This window comes from Mesocricetus auratus, unplaced genomic scaffold (assembly GCF_017639785.1).
Source record: "Mesocricetus auratus isolate SY011 unplaced genomic scaffold, BCM_Maur_2.0 Super-Scaffold_100014, whole genome shotgun sequence".
NCBI lineage: Eukaryota > Metazoa > Chordata > Mammalia > Rodentia > Cricetidae > Mesocricetus > Mesocricetus auratus.
In genome coordinates this window covers 74,718,135-74,730,912 of record NW_024429197.1, presented here as the reverse complement: position 1 = coordinate 74,730,912, position 12,778 = coordinate 74,718,135, and the positions used below count along the sequence as shown (strand labels likewise).

At 41.7% G+C, this 12,778-nt stretch overlaps 1 protein-coding gene across 3 annotated transcripts in view; it reads right to left on the bottom strand.

Moving 5' to 3' along the window:
• Positions 1-12,778, bottom strand: part of Fkbp15 (FKBP prolyl isomerase family member 15) — a 73,269-nt gene that overhangs the window by 54,811 nt on the left and 5,680 nt on the right. For 2 of the 3 annotated variants that reach the window (XM_040757405.1, XM_040757403.1), the window contains exons 2-3: positions 11,573-11,688; positions 322-406 (exon numbers count right to left, since the gene is read on the bottom strand). In XM_040757405.1, the coding sequence (XP_040613339.1) occupies positions 322-406; positions 11,573-11,688 (201 nt within the window). Of the gene's footprint in view, positions 1-321; positions 407-11,572; positions 11,689-12,778 lie in introns of those variants that run through there. The other variant, XM_040757404.1, reaches the window with a different exon arrangement.

Below are 12,778 nucleotides of genomic sequence, written 5' to 3'. Positions count from 1 at the left end.
GACAGGCTCTCATTGGTATAATTCTGGCTGTCCTGGAACTCACAGAGATCCTGAAGTCTCTGCCTCCCAAGTGCTGGGATTAAAGATGAGTGCCACCACACCCAGCCTCTACTTCTTTATTCTTCAAACATCTACCTATTATCCACAGTATCCCCAAGAACTTCAGCTGCTGTGGAGGGCCCGAACACTAACAACACAGACAAGACGTCATCTAAGGCTCTGTCCAGGCAAGGGCTGGGGAACTATTCTGCGAAGAGCATGGGTTCTGAGAAAGGGCAGGAACTGTGTCCTATGGTTCCCTGCCCTCCGCCAGCTACTCACTATCGGTATGCGTGCACTGCGGTTGCAAACAGCACAGACGAAGCGCCTGGGGGGGCTGTTGCTGGTTTTGGTGCTGTCTGATTTCCTGAAGATGAAGAAAACAAAGGTGTCATTCATTTTTTTGTTTTGTTTTTTTTACTTTTAACCTCAAAATTAGCCTCAAAATTCCACGCCACACTTTCTGTTTAGTGTAATAATGCTTTCATTACCGATATCCTCACTGGATCCAGAGAAAGCACGTGCCCCTGTCTGGTGGTGAACAAGCAGGCTCTAAGTGAGAGCTTTACACGATGACTGTAGATAACACTAGACTCACTCCAGCCCCGACACCATGCACCACAGATAAATTTTATGTCTACACAAGAAGCACTGTCTAGAAAACAGGGCCACACCACCACATTCTTTTCTCTTTTCAATGCTCTGTCAACTAGGATATATAAAGTAAAGCTATTTCTCTCTTCCAGTACAGGGACTTTAGGGTGACATTGTGAATGAAATTTCCTGGAAGGAACCCCACCTGACACTGAATCCACAACAAGGTCAGTGATCTGGCTAAGAGTATTTGCAGGTTCGGAGCCTAATTAAAACCTCTCCTGGGCTTTCCTCGGCCCCCTTAATAGCCCTCCCTTGACCACTCATGTGTTTAATCTAACATCCTGGTGACTAACAGGTAGGGCCTCTTGGAATGTATTAACTTAAAAAGAACACTAGCTTCCACCAACCAAAAGGCTAAGAATGTCATCAGATAGCATCTGAGGCCTACAGCGGAGATTTTCTCAGTTCGTTTTAGCCTCATGGTTCCACCAATGCATGTGAAAAGTACCTTGATTTGTGGCTTTTTGTTCTGTTCTCATAAATTTCACCAAACTTTTACCACATTGCAACATAAATTTTGGGAAGACCTAAATCGGTGTTCCTGGGTCACAGTGGCTCATATTTGGCTTCAGAATAAACTCTGTCCCCTTTGAAGTGATGGCTGTATTTTTGCATCAATGTTTAAATCTCACCCATTAGTTAAATCTGCTAACACTAATGTTTTAAAATGGCATATTAATGGCAAATTGCACTCTGTTGTTGTCTTGGTTTTTAATCTATCTGTCTGTATATTGGAGATAGTGTTTCCTTTGTGTAGTCCAACCTGACCTGGAACTCATGATCCCCCTGCCTCAGCCTCCTGAGTGCTAGGACCACAGGTGCTCACCCTCACACCCAGTGGTAAACTACAAGCTAAGCTCATTAAATTAATGTCTCATAGAAAAATAATAAGAAAACACTAACTAAAAATCAAATGAATTTACTTTCACAAACCTTGTTTTCTCTTATTTTTCTGTATGAACACCTCTCCTTAATTTTAGAGTACAAAGACAATGTAAAAAGGTCAGATAAATATAACAAAGTACAATGAAAATATAAATCACCTATAACCTCATCACTCAAAATTAAATACCAATAAACTGAAGTATTTATTCTGAGTCCTTTCTCGGTAGACATAAGCTCTGCAGTAGCATTTTTAGTATTTTAATACTCTTCCATTTCTCATTAATTATAACTCTTCTCTATAGTCTCCAAAACAAGCCTAGGTGGATGGCTTATGGCTACTGCCCAAACTACTTGATAACTACACAAAATACTGTGACTGATTCTAAGGGCTTACCTAATCCCCCCTTTTTTTTTAAATTTTCAATGTTTATTTATATATTTAATATGCAGTGGTGTTTTGCCTGCACGTTTGTCTTATAAGAGTATCTGATCCCCCTGGGATTGCAGTTATAGACAGTTGTGAACTGCCATGTGGGTGCTGGGAATTGAATCCAGGCCCTTTGGAAAAGTAGCCAGTGCTCTTAACTGCTGAGCCATCTCTCCAGCCCAAAGAATTTGCCAGATTTCTTACTGTGCTGCATTTGTTTTGGCAGTTATCAAATTTTCTGTTATACACAAGGCTATAGTGAACATTCCTTAAATACACTTTTTTGTGTGTGATCTCTGGCTCTTCTTAGACTACATTCCTTAAAATAGAATTCTGAGGTGAAGTGGTATACAGAATTTGGTTTGGTTCTACCCTGCCCCAGTATCCTTGGAAAATACTATGGAAATTTACACTCCCATCAGGAATACAGCTGTGACTGCTCCATATTGCTGCCTATGTGAAAAGGTCTTTTTAAATTTTCACCAAGTGAGGGAACAGGAAAGGAGGAGTACCCTCTCATGGCTGTTTTATCTGAATTTACTGATTATAGGGAAGAGGAAACTAAACATTTTCCCTCTGGCTTAGGATCCAGAAGCAGGATGCTAGCCTAAAATGAACAGTAACAGTTGTGAAAATGAAGTATCCACTGTATTATTTGCTTACTTTCTTAGTGGTATGTTCTATGTCTTCCTTACTATGTCTAGGAAGCTACTCACAGTCTAGTTTAATCTGAACTTTCTAGTTGTATGTAGTAATAAGATAAATGTTTTCTCCTGATGAAGCAGGGTTGAGAGGCCAAGCCAGCAGCTCCTTCAGGTTAAGGCAACCTCTTGTAGCACTCTCTCTCAGCAGTGATCACCACAGCTCATGCTCTGAAGAGGTAACTGTTTCTGCATCTGCCAGGAGCACATGCAGAGCATGGCCATCATCCCAAGAGTCTCACTACTTGGCATTCCTCCTTCTCCAACATCAACATTATTCAGACTCTTGGACTTGGAATTCAAGAGGAAATCTTGCAACATGTAGTCCTGAAAAATTTATTTTGAGCAAAGTTTCCTTAATTTAGTCTCCTTGTTCAAGAGATGATTAGATAATTTTGTTTTCTTCACTAATGTTAGTGAATTTATCTTGAGCCCCTTTTAATCTCTTCATTTAAAAATAGGCTTTCTTGATCAGTCCTTCCAGACCCCAACCTCTGGCATCCCCAACTTCAGGTGAGCTGGGGCCCCCATGGGACCACACCACCCCCGCCCATCACCCACCCCCTCAATCTTCCAGGGGCCATTCCTGGCATCCAGAGGACCTGTCCACACAGGAAAGGCATCAGTCCTTCCAGGCCCCACCCTCTGTTGTCCCCAGCTTCAGACCCCACCCTCCAGCATCCCCAGCTTCAGTATCAGGAAAGGAGACCAGTGGAGGCAGAAAGACCCCACCTGCACCCAGTGGAAGAAGAGATGGGAAGAAGACAGAATAAGAGCTCACTCAGCAATAGAAAGACCAACATGACTCCACCAGAATCTAGAGACCCAACACCAACAAGACCTGAAAAGCACTACATACATGAAGCAGAAGAGACAGACCTTAAAAATTATTTTATGAAGACGATAGAGAAACTCAAAGAAGAAACGAGGAAATCCCTTAAAGAAATAGAAGAAAAAACAAAAAAATACATGAAATGGAGGAAAAGGCGAACCAAAAACTTCAAGAAATAAAGAAATCTCTCAAAGAATCTAAAGAGTACCAAGAAAAACAACCAAACGAATGAAGGAAACAACTCAAACAGTTAAAGGAATGAAAGCTGAAATAGAAACAATAAAGACAACACAAAATGAGGGGATGCTGGAAATATTTGAAAAGCTGAGTAAACTACAGATGCAATTATTACAAACAGAATACAAGAGATAGAAGAGAGAATCTCAGGTGTTGAAGACTCATTAGAGGATATACAGTTGTCAACCAAAGAAAATCTCAAAACGAAAAAATCCCTAACACAAAATATCCAGGAAATATGGGACACCGTGAAGAAGCCAAACCTGAGCATAATATGTATAGAAGAAGGCAAAGAAATACAGCTCAAAGGTACAGAAAACATATTCAACAAAATCATAGAAGAAAACTTCCCGAGCCTAAAGAATGATATGCCTATGAAAATACAAGAATCTTTCAGAACACCAAATAGGCTGGACCAGAAAAAGAAGTCACCTCACCACATAATAATCAAAACATCAAGCCTACAGAATAAGGAGAAAATATTAAGAGCAGCTAAAGAAAAAGGCCAAGTAACATATAAAGGCAGACCTATCTGAATTACACCTGACTTCTCAATGGAAACTATAAAAGCCAGAAGATCCTGGACAGATGTCCTACAAACGCTAAGGGAACAAGGATGCCAGCCCAGACTACTATATCCAGCAAAGCTTTCAATTACCATGGATGGAGAAAACAAAATATTCCATGACAAAGCCAGATTTAAACAATACGTATCCATGAATCCAGCTCTACAGAAAGTGCTGAAAGGGAAACCTAGACCCAACGACGATAACTACACTCACAAAGACATAGGCAATAGATAATCCCACTTTACCAAACACCGAAAGAAAAAGGGAGGAGAACCTACACACTACTACTACACTACCAATAAATCAAGCACAAACAAGAATCATCAATCAATGGTCATTAATATCCCTCAATGTCAACGGCCTCAACTTGCCTATAAAAAGACACAGACTAGCAGAAATGGATACGAAGACAGAACCCATCCTTCTGCTGCATACAAGAAACACATCTCAACATCAAAGACAGTCGTTACCTCAGAGTAAAGGGTTGGGAAAAGATTTTCCAATCAAACGGACCAAGAAACAAGCGGGTGTAGCAATCCTAACAAATTAGACTTCAAATTAAAATCAACCAAAAGAGATGAAGAAGGACATTTCATATTCATCAAAGGAAAAGTCCATCATGATGAAGTCTCAATTTTGAACATCTATGCCCCAAATACAAAGGCACCCACATTCGTGAAAGAAACATTACTAAAGCTCAAATCGCACATAAAATCTCACACACTAGTAGTAGGAGACTTCAACACTCTGCTCTCATCACTGGACAGGACCTCCAGACAGAAACTTAACAAATAAACAAAAGAACTAATAGAAGTTATGACCCACCTAGGTTTAACAAACATCTATAGAACATTCCACTCAAACACAAAGGGATATACCTTCTTCTCGGCGACACATGGAACCTTCTCTAAAATTGACAACATAATAGGAAACATAGCAAACCTCCACAGATACAAAAAAAATGGAATAACCCCCTGTATCTTATCAGACCACCATGCATTAAAATTAGAATTCAACAACACAAATCACAGAAACCCTACAAACTCATGGAAACTGAACAATGCACAATTGCACCATCCCTGGGTAAAGGAAGAAATAAAGAAAGAAATTAAAGACTTCCTGGAATTCAATGAGAATGAAGACACAACATACACAAACTTATGGGACACTCTGAAAGCAGTGCTGAGAGTAAGGTTCATAGCACTAAGTGCCCACGTGAAGAAACTGGAGAACAGTCACACTAGAGAATTAATAGCATAGCTGAATGCTCTGGAACAAAAAGAAGCAAACTCACCCAGGAGGAGCAGACACCAGGAAATAATCAAATTGAGGGCTGAAATCAATCAAGTAGAAACCAGGAAAACATTGCAAAGAATCAATGAAACAAAGAGTTGGTTCTTTGAGAAAAATCAACAAAATAGACAAACCTTTGTCCAAACTAACCAAAAGACAGAGAGAGAGCATGCTAATTAACAAAATCAAAAATGAAAAGGGGGACATAACAACGGACACTGAGGAAATCCAGAGCATCATCGGGGCATACTTTGAAAATCTGTACTCCACAAAATTCGAAAATTTAAAGGAAATGGACAACTTCCTGGATAGATATCACTTGCCAAAAACTCAATCAAAAACAGATAAACAATCTAAAGAGACCTATAACCCTTAATGAAAAAGAAGCAGTCATCAAAAGTCTCCCAGCCAAATAAAGCCCAGGCTCAGATGGCTTCAGTGTAGAATTCTACCAGAAATTCAAAGAAGAGCTAATTCCAATACTCCTCAAAGTATTCCACACAATAGAAGCAGGAAACTCACTGCCAAACGATAGCCAAAACAACCCTGTACAATAAAGGAACTTCAGGAGGCATCACCATACCTGACTTCAAGCTCTATTACAGAACTATAGTCCTGAAAACAGCTTGGTATTGGCACAAAAATATACAGGTAGACCAAAGGAAACAAATTGAAAACCCTGATTTTAACCCATACACCTATGAACACTTGATTTTTGACAAAGAAGCGAAAATTATACAATGGAAAAAAGAAAGCATCGTCAACAAATGGTGCTGGCATAACTGGATATTGGCATGTAGAAGACTGCAGATAGATCCATGTCTATCGCTTTGCACAAACTTAAGTCCAAATGGATCAAAGATCTCAACATAAATCCAACCACACTGAAACTCTTAGAAGAGGAAGTGGGAGATACTCTTCATTGAATTGGTACAGGAGACAGCTTCCTGAACATAACACCAGTGGCACAGACACTGAGATCAACAATTAACAAATGGGACCTCCTGAAACTAAGAAGCTTCTGTAAGTCAAAGGACACAGTCAACAAGACAAAAAGGCAGTCCACAGAATTGGAAAAGATATTCACTAACCCCACATCTGACAGAGGGTTGATCTCCAAAATTTACAAAGAACTCAAGAAGCAAGTCTCCAAACACCAAAGGATCCAATTAAAAAGTGGAGTACAGAACTAAATAGAGAATTCTCAATAGGGGAGTCTAAAATGGCTGAGAGGCACTTGAGAAAGTGCTCAACATCCTTAGCCATCAGGGAAATGCAAATCAAAACAACTCTGAGATACCATCTTACTCCTGTCAGAATGGCTAAAATCAAAAACACCTAAGACAATTTATGCTGGAGAGGATGTGGAGAGAGGGGAACACTCCTCCACTGCTGGTGGGAGTGCCAACTCGTACACCCACTTTGAAAATCAGTATGGATATTCCTCAGGAAAGTGGGAATCAATCTACCACAAGACCCAGCAATTCCACTCTTAGGCATATATCCAAAACAAGCAAATTCATACAACAAGGACGCCTCTTCCACTATGTTCATAGCAGCATTATTTGTAATAGCCAGAACCTGGAAGTAACCTAGATGCCCCTCAACTGAAGAGTGGATAGAGAAAATGTGGTACATGTATATAAGGGAGTACTACTCAGCAGAAAAAAACAATGGAATCTTGAAATTCACAGGTAAATGGATGGCACTAGAAGAAACTATCCTGAGTGAGGTAACCCAGTCACAAAAAGACAAACATGGTATGTACTCACTCATATATGGATTTTAGACATGGATCAGGATAGTGCCAGTCTGCACTTCCACTGACAGAGAGTCTGGGAAACAGGAAAGAATCTAAGAGAGATATGTATGGTACCCCAGAGAAGAGGAATGAAGCAAGATCTCCTGAACAGATTGGGAACATGGTGAGAGGTAGAGGTTGGGGGGGTGGGAGCTGGGAAGAAGAGAGGGGGAGAAGAGGAAGAGAGAGTAGGTCATGGGGGAACAGGAAGGTTGAGTGAGGGTAGAATAGAGGGAGAACAGGATGAGAAATACCATAATAGAGGGAGTCATAGGTTAGAAGAGAGATCTGGCACCAGTGAAACCTCTAGTGATCTAAAGGGATGACACCAACTGGCAAGTTAAGCAATAGTGGAGAGACCACCTTAAATGCCCCTTCCTGATAATGAACTTGACGTCTACCCTATATGCCATCCTAGAACCTTCATCCAGTAACTGACAGAAGCAGAGGCAAACACCACAGTTAAACACTGAACTGAACTCATGGAACCCAGAGACAGAGAGGAGCGATGAGCAAATTGGCAAAGAATGGGCTGGCTAAACCAGCAGAGACAGCTGATCTGAACAAGAGGGAGCTCTTGGACCCCAGACCGACAGTTGGGAGGCCAGCATGGGACTGATCCAGACCCCCTGAGTGTGAGAATCAGTGAGGAGGCCTGGGGAACCTATGGGGCCCTGGAAAGTAGATCCGTGTTTATCCCTGGCATAAAAATGGACTTCATGTATCCATAACACAAAGAAGGATGCTCTCCCAGCCTGGAATCTTAGGGGAGTGCCTGGACCCTGCCCTGAGTGAAATGACAGACTCTGATATCCCCTATGTGGAAGGAAGTAGGGATAGGGTGAGGGGGGGGGATAGTGGGGGGTGTGGGAGGAGGGGAGGGAGAGGGAACTGCGATTGACATGTGAAGCAAGCTATTTAAAATTAAAGTAATAAAAAAGTTTATAAAATAGGCTTTCTTTTAACCTACTATCTCTTTAAAGGCAAAATCTGTATGTATTCACTTCTGTGTGCCTTCTAGCTTCTTCAAGTGAAAAATAATTTTTCACAAGAAAAAATAAATTTCCCTACCTTTATGGAAAAAAAAAAACAGAGCTAGGGAGATAGGTCAGTCATTAAAATGCTTGCTAACAAGTCTGGTGGCCTGAGTTTGGAACCTGATGGTGAAAGGAGAGAATTGATTCCTCCTACAAGTTGTCCCCTGACCCCCAAGCATAGGTCATGGCAATCAATCCATTTCTGAATGAAAGAAAACCGCTATTGCATCAGACAAGCCAGAGGCGGTTTGCTTTCTTCACGCCTACATGCTCAAGGGCCTTCACCTCAACCAGAAGCACACAGCTTAGGGAGAAGCCAGGGGAATGCACAGGAACACTTGAGCTTGACAGGCTCTTGTTCCCACTTCCTAAGTCCTTTGTAGTTTCCTTAGTGAGAAGAGCAGTACCAGTGTCTTTTAAGAAATATATTTGGAGCCGGGCGTTGGTGGCGCACAACTTTAATCCCAGCACTCGGGAGGCAAAGGCAGGTGGATCTCTGTGAGTTCGAGGCTAGCCTGGTCTACAGAGTGAGTTCCAGAACAGCCTCCAAAACAATACAGAGAAACCCTGTCTCGAATAACCAAAAAAAAAAAAAAAAAAGAAATATATTTGGAGCCAGGCAGTGGTGGCGCACGCCTTTAACCCCAGCACTCGGGAGGCAGAGGCAGGCAGATCTCTGAGTTCAAGGCCAGGCTGGACCGACAGCCTCCAAAACAATACTGAGAAACCCTGTCTCATAAAACCAAAAAAAAAAGAAAATAAGAAAGAAATATATTTGGAGCCGGGCAGTGGTGGCGCATGCCTTTAGTTCCAGCACTCAGGAGGCAGAGGCAGGTGGATCTCTGTGAGTTCGAGGCCAGTCTGGCCTACAGAGCTACACAGAGAAACCCTGTCTTGAAAAACCAAAAAGAGAAAAAAAAATTTTTTTTTCTTCTAGAGGACCCAGGTTCAATTCCCAGCACTCATATGGCAGCTGTCTGTTATTCCAGTTCCAAGAGACCTGATACACATGGCAAAACACAATGCACATAAAATATAATAATTTTTTAACAAAGGTCTCGAAACTCTGCTGAAATTTTTTTAATTTTATTTATTTATTTTTAGTTTTTCGAGACCTGATACACACAGCAAAACACAATGCACATAAAATAAAAATAATTTTTTAACAAACGTCTCGAAACTTTGCTGAAATTTTTTTAATTTTATTTATTTATTTATTTTTAGTTTTTCGAAGCAGGGTTTCCCTGTGGCTTTGGAACCTGTCCTGGAACTAGCTCTTGTAGACCACGCTGGTCTCGAATTTAGAGATCAGCCTGCCTCTGCCTCCTGAGTGCTGGGATTCAAGGTATATGCCACCAACGCCAGGCAAAATTTTGATTTTGACATTGTTGCCAAGGTGACTCAGGGTGGGGCTCCTCAAGATAGCACCAGCCACCAGGAAAGCAAAGTAATTACAGGATGAGGGACTGTAACCTTCAGTTCCACTCACCAATGTTCAGGAAAGATGGGCTAGAGCAAGCTGTATAAAAACTCTTGGGCCACAAAGTTCGAAGAGCTTCCAAGTTGTAAAGCAGACAGTGCTAGGAGGGTGGCATACCCAGAGAGAGAAACAGGGACACCCAGAGAAGGCCAAAAGCTATACATCTCTCAGTCTCTCAACCTACTCTGCTAGCCTCTATTAACCTCTTCATCTGGCTGGACGTGTTTCTTCATAAAATCTTCTCAATAAACTAACAAAAATCTTCTTAAAAAGCAACAATGAATTACCCTGAGTTCTATGATCCATTCCTGTCAATTAACTGAACCCAGGAGAGGGTGTCATGGGACCCCTGGCCGGTCAGAAGTACAGATGGCCTGACTAATGATTGGTTTCTTAGTGAGGACAGTCTTACAGAACTAAACCCTCAATCTGAGGGATTGGACTTTATGTACAGGTAGTAACTTCAGAATTAAACTGAATTATAGGATACTCAGATCAGCTGCAGAAACATCTAGTCTGTAAGGAAAATATTACACACCACTAGGGTCACAGAAGCATGCCAGGCAGAGTCCAAAGAAATGGACAGGAGTGTTAGTGTCTTCCTCTTACACGCCCATACATGAGCTATCTGCTTCAACTACTCTCTCAGTACCCTGCCATGGATCCTCACACTAGTCAGCATCATGCCTGGCATGTAGAAGGCTCCCCACACTTCGATCCTCAAGTATTTAATTTAATGTCATCACTCCTCAGGGCTCTTATATCACCAGTCCCTTATTCTCTTTGGCCTCTTGCCTCAAGATATCAAAATGTAGAGGAAAGAATGCTGTGAAGTCTGTCAATTCAGAGTTCAAATTTCAACTCTGCCACTAAGGTTGACTGATCAAATTAATAAACTGCTCAGAGCCTGCAAAATCTGGTCATGTCACCTACTTTACAAAATCATCTAGAGAATGAAGTATGACAACCCATGTAAAGCACCTAAGACAACAGAAGACACTTGCAAGGTATTAGCCTCTCAGTCTCCCTCCTTTCCTCAGAAGCCGTTAACAAATGACTCCTGTGCCCTTCATGATGAATGGACCAGGATGTAACAATGAATGCTTTGGGCAGTTATGGAGACAAGAGGCAGAAGAATTTGTCCCCATCAGTTCCCAACAAAGGCCACCCACCATCTAGCTGCTATAACCCAGGACCTGAGAGCTTCAAAAGGCAATCAGCACTGGTGGCAAGCCTGAGCTGACGGATGGAGGATGGAGGACTTGGTGTGTGTACTGACGGACAGCTTCAGGACGGTGGGGAAGGGATGAAGCAGGAGTGTAAGATGGCTGGTCATTTGTGCCACAGTAAGACGCAGAGAGAAATGAATACTGCTGTTCTACTCATTTCCCCTTCCAGGGAGCTGTATCCCAGCCCAAGGGATGGCAATACCCACATTTACAGTGGGTTTCCTCCTTCAGTTAGTCCAGTATAGGAACTCCTCACAGGTATGACTAGAGTTGGTCCCGTAAGTGAGTCTAGATCCTATCAGGTCAACAATCAATATTAACTTCCAAAGACAGTCAGCCATCCAACCAACCCATCAAGACGCAATACTAATGCCTCTTAACTTACCTGTTGTTGCTATTTCCTGGCCTTTCTTAGGCTGCTTTGGGGCTGTATACTGGAAGAATTCATTTCCATGGCCTGTAGTTGCTTGATCCAGTCCAAAAAGAGAAGCCAGCCTGGCACTGTTAGTGGAAAATGACATATCATCTTACATATCCCAAACTTTTTAAAAATTTTTATTAAACTGAGAACATATCCCAAACCTGTAACCACTTTAAATGTCACTGCCTGTAATCTTAAATGACTCTGATGGTGTAGCTCACCATTCAGTAACAGAAGTAGCATCTGAGGCTCTCTGAAGTCAAGACTGTATTTGTGATTTGAAATCAACAGCTGATCCAAGCTCCATCTGATTATACTTCCTAAAGCTTTTTCAAATGCGTTTCCCATTTCCCTTCCTCACTGCCACGTCCTCTGTTCATGCTGCCATCACCTTTGTATAGTTTTAATTAATGCAATACTCTTACCCCCTATCTACATCTCCCCCAGACATACTTCAGGACTGGGGACTGACCACAGGACTGACCATGCCAGGCAAGTGCTCTACCATGAGCTATATCCATCACCACCACCCCTTTTATGTTATTTACTTTATGACGGAAAGGCCTTGACCTTTCAACCCTCCTGTGTAGCTGGGATTTCGGCCTTATCTACTTTTTAAGCATTCTATACACTGCATCTACATGACTATTGATGACTCTTCACTATTAGTAAGATAGAGACTTGGAACTGGGGCCACTAAGATGGCTCAGTAGGTCAAGGGCTTGTCACCAATCCCGATGACATGAGCTCCATCTGCAGAAACCATGTGGTGAAAGGAGAGAAACAATTCCTACAAGTTACTCCTGACCTCCATACTCATGCCATGACATACATGTGTGGCTGTGCCCATGTATCTACACATAGTCACACTCACATGTACAATACAAACATGCATACATTCATTGTACACAAACACTCACTATAAATAAGTAAACAAATAAATGTAAAAAATCTTTTTTAATCCAAACCCTATAAGATGAAGACGGTTTTAGCAGGCCCTTCAAGATTTCACCTCCTTATTTCCAAAGCTTCATACTTAGCCATTTCTTATTTCCAACTGTGTGTTATAGCTACTATAAGGAACTCTCAGTTTCTTTTTATGTATGTATGTGTCTTCTCCTCCCTCCCTCCCTCCCTCCCTCCCTTCCTTTCTCCCTTCTTCTTTCTTTC